Source organism: Carassius auratus, chromosome 35 (genome assembly GCF_003368295.1).
Source record: "Carassius auratus strain Wakin chromosome 35, ASM336829v1, whole genome shotgun sequence".
In the NCBI taxonomy this organism is placed as follows: Eukaryota; Metazoa; Chordata; class Actinopteri; order Cypriniformes; family Cyprinidae; genus Carassius; species Carassius auratus.
Window position 1 is genome coordinate 267,695 of NC_039277.1, and position 18,499 is coordinate 286,193.

The window sequence follows — 18,499 nt, forward strand, 5'->3', positions numbered from 1 at the left end:
AATATGATGACATGCCAATCAGCTAATCAACTCAAAACACCTGCAAAGGTTTCCCGAGCCTTCAAAATGGTCTCTCAGTTTGGTTCACTAGGCTACACAATCATGTGGAAGACTGGCTGTTCACAGAGTGCTGTATCCAAGCATGTTAACAGAAAGTTGAGTGGAAGGAAAACGTGTGGAAGAAAAAGATGCACAACCAACCGAGAGAACCGCTGCGTTATGAGGATTGTAAAGCAAAATCAATTCTAGAATTTGAGTGAACTTCACAAGACTGGGGTCAAGGCATCAAGAGCACCACACACAGACATGTCAAGAGATTTACTGAACCACAGACAACATCAGAGGCGTCTTACCATGAAGTAAGGCTTGGAGAATGGTTAATTCTTTGATAATAAGAAGTAATTAACAATATAAAAAGTAAAGTAAGTTCTGTATAAAATAATGAAAATAATTTATCCAGGGAAACATGTATTGGAACGTTTTACATGGAATACTGATTATTCTTGTGAATTTGTTGTAATGATAAAGAAACATTTTTTTTTTTCATTTATTTTTTTCATTGCATTTATACAAATATATTTTGTATTGATGTTGACAATTTAATTACAAGGAAAATTTATACAGCTGTTAAACTGGGTGGGTCTGATATAATGAGATTATGGGATAGAAAAAGTAAGAGCATATTATTCATTTACTGGTTACTTGTAATGAAGTTAATTAAGTGGTCGGCGGTAAGCCAATGTGTTTTTTTTTTTTATCAATGAATTGAAACAATACTGCAATGTTTATATAAATTTGAACAAAAAGCTGTCACGACTTTCTAATATTATTTGAAAAAGACAAGTAAACCGTAACATTCATTATTTGTGGTTATCTCTCTTGATTATTATCTTTTGTTTTATTTTACTTGTAATAATGTGTGCTGATGGCATTTATATGCAACGTTGTAATTCTCTTGTTATGTATGTTGATATGCAAAACCCGACGTCACTGTGACGTAGCACGTTGCGTAGGCTAGCTGTAGCAGTGTTAGCGGTGTCATGGTGATGTTGTAGAGGTTTTCTGAGGGTTTCCAAAATATCGACGCAGATCGCTATTCATGAGAGGATTTTATTAATGGTGAGTGAATGTTTTATTATGTAGAATGAGTGGCTGTGTATCGCGGAGTTTATGGCGCGTATGTCGCGATGAATGTGTGAATGTGATTGAGTGAACGACGGATAAACAGATCAACGGACAGACAAACATCCACTGTTTATAAAGTCCTGCTTTAATCTTTTAATCCCAGTGATCAGTAATAATGATATATAACAATAATGATATATAGCAGTAATTATAATATTTATAATCTGCGGTTACGAATGAGGCCTGTTTGATTTATTAAATCAACATTTGATCAAATTCATCATAGATCAGCTTTAAAATTAATTAAATGTATTATCTTTAAACATGTTTTAAATCAATCCTCAATAAAGTAACAAATAAAATTGTATTAAGTCACTGTTCGAATAAAATACATTTAAATTAGTTAATTAAGCATTACAATAACATTACAAAGTTAAATTAAAAAATAAATAAATTACATTTGTTATTATTAGTAGTGTTAGTTTTATTATTATTTATGAATCACGAATAAAGCCAGTTTGACTAAAATACTTAAATTAAAATATTTAATCAAATATACCATAAATCAGTTAAGTCACGTTATCAATATTTATCATGATGTTATCTTGCCATTGATGGTGAATGAAATGATTTTCCTTCCTAATTAACCTCTACAGAGTAAGATACCTTTTAATGCATGGTGTTTTTGAGGTAATTTTGATTTGTTTGTTCATTTATTTGTTTATTTATTTTATATTTTCTGATTTAATAGAAAGTTATCATCAAAACTGTTGTCCAGGACTGTAGGGAGTTCAGGAGCAGATCTGGTAGTGTGGGGTTTTACAAAGATCATTTAATCATAAAATTACTGTTGTTTTGCACTAATAAGTGAGTGAGTTACTAATAATAGTAGACGTTTATTTCTCTGTAATACACATTTAACAACAGTAAAGCATTGAGCTTGAGTTGGGACGCTTACAAAATTGACTTTTGTTAACAACAGAAACAGGCAAAATCAAAGTTTTATATAGAAAATGAGCTTTCTTCTGTGGTATTATACAGAGCTGAGTGATAACTTCAGTAATTATGTGTGATTAAGGCACTTTTATTATGTCTTATACAAACATTTCTAAACTCTGACAAAATGTGATTATTTGTTGATAATATGATGTTTTATCATTTCATAATCAAAGCAAGAAGTGGGAATGCATGAGTATTAAAGGGTTAGTTCACCCAAGATGATGCACTCGTCCCAGGTGCTGCAGTCAGGCCAGCAGAGGACAGAGGCTTCGTTTGATCTTTTGGGTGTTCGTTTGCACTCATATCAACATTATTGGCTTGTTAAAGTGCTCTTTCCCTTTAAACCTAGCCGAAAGGCCAGATGTGTTGACTGAAGCACAGTAGACTTAAGGTAATATCTATTTCTGGTGTAACGGTCCAGGTGTCAGACTGGTGCTTATCATAGGAATATTAATGTTGAAATGTACGATGATTAACCCCAGTGTTGATGGCCAGGATTATCGTCTTTATCACCCTGAGTTTATATGTTTGTGTGTAAAATGTTCCTGTTTTAATGGCGTTACAGTGACTTCTCAATGTGCATGTCTGTTACAGCTCTGTGTTGTGTAGAAGAGCCCTTCAGACCTTCACTGACCCTTGACCTCTGCTTATCACATGAAAGAGAGTTGGGCCTGACAGATACTCGTGGGTCAAATCCTCTCTCTCTAAAGAGCCTCCTCCATTCAGCTTCTCGAGGGCATCATGGGAGGAATAGAAGAAGATGATGACGTGTCCCTGCGGCACCAGGAAGATGAGTGGAGCAGAAATCAGGAGAACGAGCACAGTCCTCCAGGCTCCGAGACCAACGCCAAGTGGATGAAGGAAGGTCAGAATCAAATATGCAAGTTAGCAGAGCAACAGCAAGACCAGAATCTCAACCTGGTTGAAAACGAGAATGAATCTACTGACAGAAACCCAAACCAGAACTCAGAGCGGAGCCATGAGGAGAAGAACAAGACCCTGAAAGCGCTCTGCTCCGAGCAAAGCTGGGCAGACGATCAGCCTCTTCTGATTTACTCTTCTAACACTCTGATGGAGAACAACCAAGAAAACCAAGAGCACACGAGAGACCAGGAAGTAGAGCGAGAGGAAGAGGAACATTTAACTCCCAGCGGAGGCCGGGACACCAGCTCATCTAAGGTTCAGAAGACGGGAGGTGAAGCTGGCAGCAGAAATGCTTGTCTGTTGTTCAGTAAGCAGGGCGTTCCCAGCGACGAGGAGTCCAGCTGCATGTCTCTGTCTCAGGGAAGCACTGCAAGCAGCACCCCGGACGGAGAGCCAGGTGAGAAACCACGGGATCAGGGAGCTGGAGGAAACACAATGGGGCGAGAGGGTGGAGGCGTGTTTGTTTTGGGGATTTCAGATGTCACCAGAAATCAACTTACTCTTTTCGAGACCAAGTAAAAAAAGTGAGGTATACATTGAAGGGAACACAATATGTCGGTATGTTCTCCGTTTCCACCGAGCGGTGCGGTTCAGGGGTATATCACATGTGTTCAGATCTACTATACCATTAATACATAGGGGCTTTTCACTACTGAAAAAAGACAATGAAACCCAATAGATCTTTGAGTTTGGTTAGTCTGATAATCGTCTTGGATCCGAAAGGCAGCTAGACCGATACCTTCCCATTATTAAGAAGGATGTTGTGTAACTGACCTCCTGAATATTGTGCTGTTTTTCCTGTTAAATAAAAGGTAATATCTTCTGATAGTCAAATGCCTATTTGCGACGCGTATCACTGCCAGGTGAGCTGAGCACTTGTGGTCAGATATAAACCGCTTTCATTGTTGGCTGTAGAGTCCTACTGGGATGGCAGTGCTTTTGAAACAGACACGGATCTGCCCGCTGGATGGATGAGGGTGCAGGACACATCAGGCACCTACTACTGGCACATCCCCACAGGGACCACGCAGTGGGAGCCACCTGGACCCCTGGAGGAGAGAGCAGCCAGCACCTCACCTGCGCTCACACCTGCTGACCAGCCTCAGGTACACACACCTAACACATCACCCAAACCTGTGTGCTGTTCAGGATACACCATCAGAAGAACATCACACATCCCATAAACACTGCAGCCCACCCAAACCTGTGTGCTGTTCGTGATAGACCATCAGAAGAACATTATAGATCTCAGGTTCCCAACATCAGTGTCATTGTACCCATGTGAGTGCTGATGTCTTTAAACATGAACATGTTTGTATTTAGATGACATGGAGCAGTGTTTCTCACCCAAACACATTCACCGAGGAAGAGCACTGGCAGGTAGGGTCATAATGGAGTCACAGACAATCTCATTCTGTTCCTGTAAGTCCATCTAATGCTCTTTTTATTGATTGTTTAGAAGGAGGATGTGGCTTCTGATGAAAGTCTGAAGGAGTTTGAGGGAGCGACTCTGCGCTACGCCTCCATCAATCTCAGGTATAAGATCAGTTAAACACACACTCCTGAAGCTGAGTGTTACACTGTGATCTACATATGATCACATTAATGAATTGGGCAGATGCTTTTTATTTAAAGTTTCTTTCAACTTAAGTTCTGAGTAATCCAGCCCATGATCTTGGTCTTTATTGTTTGAGCTGAAGGAGCGTTCTCTTCCTGTTGTGTGCAGTTTTTCTCAGCCTGAGGAGGAAGAGGAACAGACTTCTTTGAGCAGTAATGAGGGGGCGAAGGTAAGCACACAGGTGACTGAGCACATACACTACACCAGGATGCTTGATTGCTCAGGGTTTGCTCTCGTGTGTTCAGCAGTGCTTCGCAGTGCGTTCTCTGGGCTGGGTGGAGATCTCAGAAGAGGAGATGGCTCCTGGAAGGAGTAGTGTTGCTGTTAATAACTGTATCCGACAGCTGTCCTACCAGAAGCACAATCTAGATGACACCGCTGGCATCTGGGGCGAGGTTTGTGTGTATGTGTGGAAATGACTAGAATCTGAATGAATGAAAGACACGTCGGCTGTGTTTGGCAGCTGCTTCCTGATCTATAGCTTCATTGGCAGCGTTATGGCCAAGGATGTGCATGTGCTTCTTTTATGATAAGGCTCATCAGTCTGATACTTGAACAAACTGTATATTTTAATAATTTCTTTTCACCAAAAATTATGAAACATTTTAAGAACCCCGTTAAAAACAGAATTAACATTGCTTTATTTTCTAACGGCGGGCGTACACGGTGCGAATTCAGACGGTCGGAAGATCTTATGTCCACACACACGGCACGAGTGAGTTTATCTGAAAATCGTACGGACGAGATGATATATGACACGATTTTACACCCGCGAATTCAAGAAGCAATCGCACGAAGTTGATAGACGCGTTCGACTTGAAGCAGCGCTGCACGCACAGAAGGATCACTGTATGACATTACCGCGAGAGCGATATAGAGCACACATATCCAATGCATTCGAATCTCTCTCGCGGTACTCTGATGTCATACAGGTGATCATTCTGTGCATGCAGCGGTGCAAGTGGAACGCGCCGAATATAACTGCTCTCCCTCTCTCATAACTGCATATCAAATATTGATACGAGCCGTGACTGTTTCCTACACGTACAGGTTATTTTTCAGGGAAACCGGGACGTTTGGTCACCCTGTGTGTGTGTGTGTGTGTGTGTGTTGGTTTATAAATATCTGAAATAGGTATTACAATGTAAACATGGTTTGTGAGGACAATTCCTGTGCCCTCGTAAACCAAATGGCTTTAAAAAATGGAGAGTCCCTGTAAACTACATATGCATGTGTGAGAGAGAGAGAGAGAGAGAGAGAGAGAGAGAGAGAGAGAGAGAGAACTAAAAAGCATGGTACTCGTTGCTAGAAACATCATACAGCGCTCTCTGTTCCTGTCAGAGTGAAGTGAGTTTATCCTCCTGGTCAATAATCCTCATTCGCTGTGGGCTGCCGTCTTCTTCTTCTGTGGTTTTCCTAGTTCGTGATTGGTCAACTTCAGATAAATTACTAAATCGGCTCGTTCAACCGCACCAATGTCACGAATTCAAACCGATAGCTCACAAACTTTTTAGACATGTTTAAAAATGATCGGGAGGTCGGGAAGTGCACGTAAGCCACTCTGCTCGGCTCGTAATTCATCGCAAATGATACGAGCCGCGAGCATACGCGATTTCCACACGATTGAAAAAAAAAATAATAATAAATCGCATGCGAACTCGTACGACAGCAAAAATGGCACCGTGTACGCCCGCCTTAAGGCAGAAGACAAATAAAATAAATCTCTTCAGCAAGATAAACAGTAATGTAAGTCTGTCTAATGCTGTTCTTCAGAAAATCCCCCAGGTCCTGCTCATGCTGTGGTTTTCCAGCATCTTCTGCATGTTTGTCTCTTTCCAGCAGTAACAGAAGGACACGATGCATTATGAGCTACAACACTTACTGTTCACTGTTCTGGAGGCAAATATTGGTCTAGCTGGGAGCATAAACCTGAACACATCTTAATTATACTTTTAAGAGGTCTTAAATTTGGGGATGGAAAAACAAGAATCACAAAATGTGATAAATGTGAGCGCTGCACATAGAATGATTGTGAGTGCATTGTGAAGCGTTCCCAAGCTTTTAACGGCTCTGGCTAGATGTGTCACCATGAAAGAGAACGTGAAAAAGTGAAGTATGGTGACCCACACTCAGAACTAAGTGCACACACACACACACACACACACAGCTTTATAATTAATCCTGCATTATGAATTCAGTCTAGGTCAGTCTGGTAACTGTTGGCATGTTGGTTACACAATAAACTTTCTAACATACAAGAGCAACCAGGCGAATTCAACAAAGTTAAATCTGCAGATACCCAGGGTAGGGATATTACTGTTATTATAGTTGTTTTAGCTGGAAATTCAAATGATTTATGTATCACATAGCATATGTAATATCTATTTGTGGATAATGCCGTGAAGTAAATCCTTTACAAATGAAAGGCATTTTATCTTATTTCCGATGTTTACTTCATATTTGATGGAGACAATCCAAAAGAGAAGATTATGGTAACACTTTAGTATAGGGTCCAATTCATACTAATACCCTAAACTTAACAAATACCTTATAAACTATTAATAAGCAGCACATAAGGAGTTAATTGAAAAAAAAGTCATAGTTAATGGTTAGTTAATAGTGAGAATTGGACCCTAAAATAAAGTGTGACCAAGATTATTTATAACAAGCAAGTCTATTAGGGGTGGGAGATAAAAATTGATTCTCCGAAGCATCGCGATTCTCTCTTCAACGATTGTGAATCATTTCTGAGCTTGTTTATTTTCCCTCCTATGGCATGTGAGCGCGCTAAAGACGCAGATGGCTTCAATGCACATTATTTTCACTGTGAGACACGTGCACACTGCTTGACCGTCTGTGCTTCCACCCGCCGTGCTTTACTCTAGATGTGGAGTGCAGTTAGATGCACAACGCTCGCGCACTGACAGACTTTCACGTGCGCTTTGTGTCTGATGTCCTGAAGCTCAGTTTCTGCTGCGGTTAAATGCACATACATTTTCAAATACTTTTATATGAAATTGATGTACACACAGTCAGTTATGTTTTCAGAGCAGGACAAAACATCTGATATCGAAATCGATCTGTGCATTAGTGTGAATGCAGCTTGTTAAACTGGCCACTTTCTGTGATCTCATCAGTAATAATCAAACAGCAATAATGCTGAGGAAATAAAGAAAAATCCTCAACTATTGTCTGTACACTTTCGGACACTTGAAGTCACTGATTATAAAATAAAAAAATAAATGAAGTTAATTTTAAACCAAATAAATTTAATATAAGTTGTATATAAAAATGTAGCCATGTGCAGTAATATTGAAAACGGAGAATGTGACGCATCGTGACATTGAGTTGATAATAATCGTAATTTAATTGTGAAACCAGTGAAGATTCACACTCCTGTTTCTAAGATGGCAGTACTGACATACAGAGAATTCAACTATAAACAAAAAACATTTAACTGCAATTTTGTTTAAGTTGTAATTATGTATTTGCACAGCAGAGGAATTAATTGTTTTGGAGTCAGATCGTGACTCCCAGAATCGGACCTGGATCGGATCATGAAGTGCCCCTAATAGATGTACAGATTGTGATGCATCGTTAATCGTAATCGTAATCGAATCATGAGACACCCATAGATTCCCACCCCTGAAGTCTATAGCAGTATCTTTCGCAGTTTTTATAACTCCCTTAAAAATAAAGCGTGTCCCACAGTAGATGGCGTTTTGTGTCAGTCACGTTACATGATTTGACTGATGTTAGGCTTTTATCACTGAGTATGTCTGTTTGTGTTGCTGTGTAGGGGAAGGACATGCTTCTGGTGCTGGAGAAGGAGACTCTGAGCCTGATGGAGCCTCAGGGTGGAGCACTGCTGCACTCTCAGCCCATCATCAGCATCCGTGTGTGGGGAGTCGGACGCGATGATGGCAGGTACACCAACCTTTCCTTGCCTCAGCTTTGGTTTGGAATGAGAGCTTTAGAACATGAGTTATGATTATACACTGACAGATGCACAATGTTAATAATAATAATAATTAATAGCAACAGTGATGCGGTCTGATTTTGCTGAATTACTATGTTGTGTTTTTGTTCTGTCTGTCCTGCTGCGTCCTGGACCCCAGGGAGAGGTAGTGTGTGGCTGTGTATTGTTTATTTGTCAGCTTTTGTGTACTTATTACAATACCACGCATATTGCACCTAAAAATGAAATTTCATAATTTTTCACACCCTCATGTTGATTAGATGTTCTTCTGTCTAACTCAAAAGGACAATTTCTGAGGAATGTTTATGTCGCTCTTTTACATTCAACGACTGTTCATAGATAGATACCACAGCTGTTAAACTTCAATGTGAATGTGTCTCTTCTCTTTCTTCTGAATGCATGTGATGGCTTTATGTGAGGAACAGAAGTTAATGAGTGCAGCTCTCAGTATTATTTCTGTAAACTGAAGGAGATTGGAGAGCTTCAGAAAACTCAAGTCTTTTGAACTAATTTGGTACTTACATTTTTTAGAAACTTGAACATTGTGGTGACTATGAACTACTGTTGTCTGGAAAAGATCTCTGTAAAGATTCAAAATGTCAATAGGTTACATTGTGTATTTATGAGCATATCCATGCCATCATCGTGTTGTATTTGCGCTCTGTGTATTGTCATCCCTTTACATCTGTCTGCTTCTTCACTACTCTGTGCACATCACACTGTTAGTATGAAGTAGTGACTGAATCATGGCCATTAAGACTGCATGCTAACCAGCAGTCACCTCCAGGTCATTTCCAAGTGCTGCTCTGTACTGCTAAAATACGCAGTTGTCCACCGTGTTGGCTTAAAACGCCATACACATGTTAAAGATAGTGGCGGTGCTATGAAATATTTACACGGCTAGGTTTACATGTAAAATTATCTCTATGTTGCCAGCAGTGCAGAGCGCATATGTATTTAATTAAATTACTTTATTTTGCCATTTGGTAATCACACTAAGCTATATTGTAATTTCAGTTGAATGTATATTAATTGTACAACCCTAGTGGACATAAACCTGAACCAATAATTATTTAAATATATAAACTATAAAAATACAATTAATACTAAATTCATGACAAGGAACTTGCCATTTTTTGGTATAATTCCCCAAAAAGAATTGGTACAAACACCAGATGTTGGGTGCCCTAGGTTTCCTCCAGCCCTGCATCGGCAGCTGATGCTAACACCCCAGGTGTGATGATAGATGTAGAGAACCAGGCCTGCTCCAGCACCACCCACTGAGGCAATGCTTCACTGACACCTCGTGAAGATGAGCTGGTGCGATCATATACCGACTTCTCTTCAGGAAGAACTATCATCTGACAATGGATGAAGCATTATATTTCTGAATGTGGATTTTGGGAGTTTTCTTGTTGAGGTCTTCACTCAGTAGAGTGGATATGATAGCTTTTGCATTCAAGTTCCTAATCAGGCAAAGCATTCTTTATTGAATGCCATGATGTGTCGTCCATCCAGAGGTCAGTTCAGTTGAATGAGTGTGTTCTCATGACCGATGTGCACATGTGCTCCACAGGCCACTACCGTTCTTCCAGGATCTTCAGTCATTCTGTGGCCTCTGATTTTATGGTCATTTCTAAGATGGTTGAACAGAGGCACTTCTTATGCCGACCCACTCATCTACTACAGTGTCCAAAACCTGTTAGAAAACAGTCTGGCAAGTTTTAAATGGCTGCTAGTCAATAGGGCTGTGCAGTTAATTGCATGTGATTGTCATGCGCATCTCGTTAGTAAAGCCTGTTCCGTGATTAGAAGTAAATCTCCATCACCTGCTTTCAGATGGAGCGGCGTTTACTACACAGAGCCATAGTTCAGTGAAAGTTATGCTGCGTTCCAGGCAAACCCGTGTTTTTCCAACCTTCTACCCGTGAAAGTGCAACAGAACGGCAGTCAAACCCGTGATCTCGTACTAGATCGATGTGCTCCCAGTTCCGACTTCTGATGTCACATAACCCGCGAAACAACTATGGCATCCCCTATGGATAATATTGTCTACGGATGCTGTGTTTATGCAAGTGGTACACGGTAGAAATAGAGTTTAGGACAATATAACATTGCAGTAAATTTAATAATCTAGCTACAGTTCCTTGCGCTCAGGAACCAAGGTTTCACACACACCTTTAAGATGTTTATTGTTGTGCATGCACAAGTTTATAGATGTGTGGATGAACTGAAGTGATATGACAACATGCACATGTTTGTTTCTCTCTTAAACAGGGACTTTGCATATGTGGCACGAGACAAGTTGACTCACGTGCTCAAGTGTCATGTATTTCGCTGTGACACGCCTGCAAAGAACATTGCCACAAGCCTCCATGACATCTGCTCTAAGGTGAGGACATCTTCATTTATTAAAAAATGACTTCAGAAATATGGCAGCATCATTGTTATTTATACACAGATTGATATGTGTGTTAGTAAAACCCGTTGACTTTAGCAGTCTTTGTTGCATTATGTGATAGTGGTTACCATTCAAAACTGGGCAAAGTGCACTTTGTTTTTTTTTCTTCAAAGGCCTGTAACTCAAAAAGTATTTTGTGCCCTTTTGGATATTCTGTTTTAACAAAATTCCCCTTTGGCATCTTCATTTTTAAGGCCCTATATTGTTGAAATATTTGAATTTCAATATGTCTCCAGGAGCAAATAGTTGTTAACTGAGAAGCTGCGCAGTTCCATGCTGATAATGAATGTGAATTCAGTATATATAAATGAAAATGACACCCATGCCTAGTTATGGTTGATGTGCGTAGCTAGATGGTGAAATTGTGATGAAGTGATGGGATGGCTGAAAACACTAGCAGCACTAGCTGTTTTGGTAAGGTTGAGTTGAAGGTGATGGTTCTTCATTCAGCTAGAAAAAGTAGTTTTTGTAAGTGCCAGAGATGTTCACGAGTCTGAGTCAAGTCTCGAGTCTTTGGTCACAAGTTGAGTCGAGTCTCAGTTCATTTAATGGCACACACACAAAACAAAATCCCATTCTGAATCCTCATTTAAATCTTTCTATTAACGAAGCTATTTTATAGGCTAGACAAAATATAATGTTCTGATTTATGGCCGGTCAACCGGTGCATCCCTAGTTGTTAGGCCCGAATTCCAGGCAGACAGGGCTAATAGAGAGTGCCTGCATGTCCCCTAGTCGCTTTACTGATGCCAATGCTAGAAGCAGGGCAGTCTTCAGCAGTAGTGACCGAATGCTGGCAAACGGTAGCGGTTCGAGGGCAGGACCCTCAGCACCGTGGGCAAATCCCATGAAGGAACGAGAGTGACGAGGCAGATTCAGTCTCCTGTCACCCATTAGAAAGCAGATTACCGTGCTGTGTCTGCCCACAGATTGGCCCTTGATGGGCTTGAGAAGCCTATGGCTGGCACCTAGACTTTGAGCATGGATGAGGAGCATCCCTTATTCAGCGGCTCTTGCAAAAATTCAACACTTATTTGCCACTGTTTAGACACCAAGCAGACAAAATAGACCACTTTAAGGTGTATAAACCTCTCATAGACTGGGCTCTAGCCTCTGAAATTGCGTTTAAAACTCGCTCTGGGAGGCTGGAAGGCTCCTGTCAAGTGGCATAGGTTCAAGGCTCATAGGTCGGGCCGAGGGTGCCATATTGTCCTGTCCGCTTGAGAAAGGAGATTCTGTCTCAGCAGAACAGGCCAAGTGGCCACTATTAGCAGCTGAGTTAGCTTTGATAAACACCGCTGGTTCATCTGAAGGGGGGCACCAGGAGAACCTTGTGTTTCTGTTCCCTTACTCACCTGATTACCTGTGGGGTCAGAGGGATAGGGACCAACGCATCCTTGGTTTTTACTAAATAAATTGGGCAGTGAGAGTTGTCTTCTGAGGCGAAGAGTTCTAATTCGGCTTAGCGGAAGATCTCCCAGATCCTCTGAACCGTTTGCGGATGGAGCATCCAGCCTCCCGAGGGGACATTGCTCCTTGATAACATGCTCCTTGGTTCAATTTGCCCAGTATATGTGCTGTCCTCAGCGAGCTCTGAAGCCCCCCCCCCCCCAACCTGAGTTGGTGGCATCTGTAGTGACAACTGTCCTTCTGCAAGCCGTCCCCATTGCCACACCTTGTTCCATCCAATGGGAATTTGTCGTGGGAGCCAGGGCCTCAGGACACATATAAGGAAATTCCGCTCCATCTAACGTCACACAGAGCCATACTCGAAAAAAACTTTCCCAAACTTGTGACAAACCGAAAGGAGTATTTTTGGAACAGAAATACTCCTTTAAACGTACAACTTAATTTTTGAAACTTTGTCCATGTTTAGCATGGGAATCCAACTCTTTAACAGTGTAAAAAACTCAGTATGCATGAAATAGCATTTCACCCCCCCTTTAATTTCTTTTCAGGGTTATCAGGAGAAAATGCGTATACGTGTTAATCGACTCCAGAGGCAAAAATAGAAAATCTCACACACACACACATCTTGACTAAATTCTCTATAAAGATAGGAATAAAAGATACTTGTCTGTATTTGCGTTACACAAGCTGCGGTCCATGTATACGCACAGCTTCTGCGCTGCCTCCGCTCTGTTTGCGCGTCCTGTCACACTTTTAGATCAGTTTGGATCAACCAGGTAGACAGATCCAGACCGCGATGTGAGCACCTTACACTCAACTGCTGATCCAATTATGTCCATGTGGTTTTTTTTGTTATATATTTTGTTTTGTCTGTGTAATTCCCTAGATAATGTCCCAGAGGAAGTCATCCAGCAGACAGAACACGGATCCCTCAAGACTTGGGGACCTCCCTTTCCAGGGTAACGTATGACATGTGCTGAATTTAGCTTCTGTTTGTGGACAGACGGCAGTGCAGATCTGAATGTGCTGTACAGTATGTCACTGTTGATAGTCTTGGGTTTGACTACACTTTTTTTTAATGTGAGCATCAGATATTTCTCCCTCCTTCTCAAGTGGGTACTGTAATAGATAATGATGAAATGATAGCATGATGACTGAATCAGATCCTTCTTCCTTCAGAGTTCCCAGTTCCCAAGAATGAGCTGGGCCAGCGCTTCCAGGTGCGCTACTTGGGTCGTGTGCCAGTGACGAAGCCAGCTGGTAGGAAGTTCATTTACTGCTGTTATTAACTTTTATACTATGACTTATTACACGCTCTGTGAATACTTGATTCTGATTGGTTGGTCACAGCCAGTAAAAGCTAATAATGCAGGCTCATCCTGGTAACTGAAGTCAGCTTGAGCTGTTAGCAGCTGGTGTCTTCACAGAGCTTTGTTCAAATATATCAACTCAAATTAATATTTTGTGTCTCACTATTTACTTGTGTGGCAAGTAATAAGCGGGATAATGTACATCCAACATTATCCCTTACATACAAAGTACACCTTTACCTTTACAGCTTTACCTGCATTCCCCCTGTTTTTGTGTAGCTATGTAATAACCTGTAAGCACTCAGAATAGCATCTATTTATTTTCTTGTTTAAATCGAAGTTGAGTCGTGTCGGTATCTGTCTCTTGAAGGCATGGATGTGATTAATGTGGCACTGGAGACTGCTCTTAACAGCAAAGACCAGGATTGGACTCCTGTGACAGTGAGCGTGGCGTCTGCTACACTCACTATTCTGACGTCTGAGGTCAGGCTTCTGTCTCTTCACATTCTGCAGGATTGAGCATCATATATAATACGTAATGCTGTATCACAAACATCTGATGAGATAACCACACTGATATTTCTTGTCTCTTTGTCACAGACGGAGGAAGTTCTTTCTGAATGTCGTGTGCGTTTCCTGTCATTTATGGGAGTTGGGAAGAATGTGCACACGTTTGCGTTCATAATGGCAGAGGGACCTGGAGACTTCATATGTCACATGTTCTGGTGCGATCCAAACGCTGCGAGTCTAAGTGAGGCCGTACAGGCCGCCTGTATGGTGAGTGAGTGAAGAGAAATGAACTCTTCACTGAACATGAGGAAGAGATTGGACGGTTCATGGTTCAGTACTGTGCACAAGTCTCAGGCCACTAGTATTTTCAGCAACAAAAAATGGTTTTTAAGTCAGTAATTTCTGTGTTTTGCTGTAGTGTGTCAGTAAATATCAGTTTACATTTCCAAACATAATTTTTGCCCTTAATTATAATAATCAAGTGATATTTCCTGTGCTGCACACAGAGATGTGATCAGATCATCTTCAGTCTGTCTGGAATAACACGAAGAAACAGATGAAACTGAGACAGACTCAATCCAGACGACACTTCAGGAAACCTGCAAATGATATTTCCTTCAAAAATGGTTTCTTTAAAACCATTTTTTGTTAGTGAAAATACTAGTGGCTGAAGTCTTTTGCACAGTACTGTATATATATATATAATATATATTGGGTGTTTTTGCCTTTAGTATATAGTACAGTGGAGAGGAACAAACAACTAAGAGTGTAGCATTACTTGAACCTTTTTTGGGTCAGAAATGAATTAGTTAAAATTCAGAGAGTTTATGCTCTTCAGGAAGTCTCTCTCCCAAATGTAAAACATGTCAGTTTGTCTGACTCATCCAGTGGTGAAGGTTTGGGTAGGTTTTGGAGACTTTTCTTCTGACTGGGGTTTTTGGGGAGACGTTTGTTTGGTGCAGAAGTTACAGTTCAGTTTTAACAGTGTAAATAAGGTTATATATACAGAGTTACAGAGTAAAGTGAAACACGCTGTTTTGAGTTTCAATGCTATATTGGGTCTTTCACAGCTGCGGTATCAGAAGTGTTTGGACGCTCGGCCCCCCAGCGGTGGCAGCTCTTGTCTGCCCGGGCCGCCTGCTGACTCTGTGGCCCGCAGGGTGGGATCCAGTGTGAAGAAGGGGGTTCAGAGTCTGCTGGGGAGCTTCAAGAGATCTGGATCTCAGACACCCTAAACCCTTTGCCCTGTGTGTGTTTGTGTGTTTTGATCCGAGGGTCCTTCACACCAGAGCATGTGAGCGGTGTGACGCAAGCGCTCCAGTAATATCCCACTCACACTCGCTGTAAACCAGGTCCCGCTGCCACACGTTTCTCTAGAAGGCCTGCTTGTTTACTCTGTGTACCCACATTCTTGGATAAGTGTCTAAAATGATGCATGCGGATAAATAGAAATTATCATGTTTCAAAACTAAATTCTTACATTCTTCATAATTTTATTAATGGTATAAATTAAAATGTATTCAATATTTTAATCTAACCGTAGCAAACATGCTTAAAATGCAAAAACTGCAAAAGTGTATTTGATTTTGGTTCACTTTATTTCAGTGACAATAGCTGCCGTTGTTGTGCAATAGAACATTCAAAACAGGCTCATTAAAACACAAACACAAGCGAGATGAAGTGTGCGTGGATCTGTACTAACACACCTGATATAAAGCCTGTGAAAAGCAGACACAAGATGAAATGCAGTTAAAGAGCGTTTGTTTGATGAGCGGCGCTGAGCAGATATTAGCTCTGCTTCACAACACTTCACCTGTCATTCTACACACGATACATGCTACACTGTCAGATATTCCAGCGTTACACATTACACTTATATTTGCCTTGGTTTCAGATGTACTGTAGAGATGGTTTAGTACTACTGGGTTTGAATGTGATGTTCCCAAGATTGGATTTTCTGTTTTCTGTGTAATTGATGTTATGTGCACTACACTCTCTTATGACACTAAACATTACGCATGCTATCAGAAAACACTACAATGAGCTTATATACTATGCAATGTGCTTTTTTCATTTGTTCTTCCGTCTCTGGCTTTGCATTGCGTCACATCCTGTGCTAGTTTCGACTGCTTTTCTTTTCTTCTGAAGAATTGATCACTCTTCCCCAAACTCAGCATAGAGGCTGAAGCGTGGCTGATATCAGTCGCAAGCCCAGAGTTTGGATCATCTGTGTGTGGTTTACCCTAAAACAGGCAGTCCCTGTCATGTTCCACACCTGCACACCTCCAGGAGTCTGTCTTTGACCAGATGCAGTGCAGTTCCACATCTGTATTTCACCTCCTTGCTTACCGCAAGTCACAGAGCCTTTTCATTTCTTCCATTATATTTTTCAATTATAAATCTAATTTAGATTTTTGACGTAAAAAATAAACTATTACTACACATGACTAATTTATTCATTTGTAAAATAGCATAAACATATCCTAGTCTTCCAAAGCAGATTTGCTCATGAAGAAAGCCTAGCTTTAAATGAGCTCTTTTTTTCATTATCTTCATTTCTTTTATTATCTTACAGTTTTGTGTTTTGATATGTTGGATGTCTTTATCTGGATGAAGAAAAAAAACAATTAGCTCATTATCAAAAACCCTCAATCCTAACATCAGCAGTGTGTTGAACAGAATGTGAAAGAGACTGATTCTCAAGAAGGGGTTTGATTTTGTGTTTTAAATTATACATTTAAGTCAACTGATGATCTACACATATTTACACGTTGTGTATTTGGGGGAAAACATTATCTTAAATGCTTTGCAACAATGGATGTCTTGCTGTATATATTTATGTCTTTTAACTCTTAGGAATGTCAAGTTCATAAATATCATGTTCTTTGATTATTCCAGTTAACGTACATACTGAATGTAACACACTAATAGGGCCAGACAGCTACATTTTTCATTGTTTTTTAGTCCCATTTTCTGTCGTTAAAGGGATGTTTAGTTGTGGTTTTTTCTTTTGTTTTGTGTACCTGGATGCTTTATCTTGGCCAAGTTTACTTTAATACTTTGTGTATGTGTCTAGATAATGTGATGTGATGCTTAAAATGGCAGTTGCTCTTTGTAACGCTCTAGAAAATCTTTATGGAGGAATAAGCATTCATGTACATGTAAATATTCTGCTTCACATCAACAAATGGTAGCAAAGAAAATGTCATTTTTTCAGTTAAATACCCTGAGGGTACTTTATGTTTGTGTGCCAAAAATCACAGCTGTAAAATCACTAGCTTGAAATGTTACTTGCATATGCATAAATAATAAAGCATTAGCTGATTGGTAAAATGGTAGAAATGCTTCCTTTGCTTTTCAAAATGAGGCAAAATTTTAGCTTTGATATTCTGAAAATGTAAGGTTCACTCCTATAACCATTACCACTCATGTAGGACGTTTTTGCCATCACATTATTATTATTCTTTTTAAAGAGAGTTGAGAAGTAATTACTAAAATGTAAATTGGATGTTATTTACATGCATATAATGTTACTTGATGGAATAAAATTTTGCAAAGACATTTAAATGTTTTAAAATGTTGAAAATGCAGGTACCTCGATACTTAAGAACTGACAGTATTTTGTGTTGGTATGAATTTGTGTCTCAGGACCTACTACTCTAGATTTAATACTGTCAGATGGAATTGATGTTGATAGTGTTGAAATTATTCAGCCAAGTGATGATATCTCAGATCATTATTTAGTTCTGTGCAAACTTCATATAGCCAAAATTGTAAAGTCTACTTCTTGTTACAAGTATGGAAGAACCATCACTTCTACCCAGTGGCGGAGCTAGAGTTTTATACATGGGGTGGAGGTCCATGACAGAAAATCAGTGTATAACTCCAGCCTGGTATAAAAATGGGAATTATATAAAGTAATACTTGAATTTAACAAAGATGTTTTAAATTGATCAAAAGTCATGATACATACATTTATAATGTTACAAAATATTTCTATTACAGATAAATGCTGCTCTTCTGAACTTTCTATTCATCAAAGAAACCTGAATCAATTCCACTCTGCTGTTTATCTTCTTGAAGAGCAGGATTTCTAGATGCACAATGTGCTCCATGTTATAAAAGCTAGTTAATCCTTTAGAACACAATAGAATGTGGATGTA

The 18,499-nt window shown here is 40.0% G+C and overlaps 1 protein-coding gene across 4 annotated transcripts; it reads left to right on the top strand.

Moving 5' to 3' along the window:
* The first annotated feature begins 980 nt into the window (after positions 1–980).
* LOC113053952 (amyloid-beta A4 precursor protein-binding family B member 1) lies at positions 981–17,674 on the top strand. 4 transcript variants are annotated; one of them, XM_026219114.1, is made up of 15 exons: positions 981–1,119; positions 2,719–3,445; positions 3,964–4,154; positions 4,372–4,428; positions 4,508–4,584; positions 4,775–4,835; positions 4,912–5,061; positions 8,466–8,593; positions 8,785–8,790; positions 10,923–11,037; positions 13,403–13,475; positions 13,696–13,776; positions 14,197–14,309; positions 14,427–14,603; positions 15,407–17,674. In XM_026219114.1, the coding sequence occupies exons 2-15, from the start codon at positions 2,866–2,868 to the stop codon at positions 15,569–15,571; spliced, it is 1,974 nt and encodes a 657-aa protein (XP_026074899.1). In that variant the 5' UTR covers positions 981–1,119; positions 2,719–2,865; the 3' UTR covers positions 15,572–17,674. The 4 variants fall into 4 exon arrangements, with proteins under 4 accessions (XP_026074899.1, XP_026074900.1, XP_026074901.1 ...); XM_026219115.1 differs by having other exon boundaries at positions 4,915–5,061; positions 15,407–15,584; XM_026219116.1 differs by lacking the exon at positions 8,785–8,790 and having other exon boundaries at positions 15,407–15,584.
* The last annotated feature ends 825 nt before the right edge of the window (positions 17,675–18,499 follow it).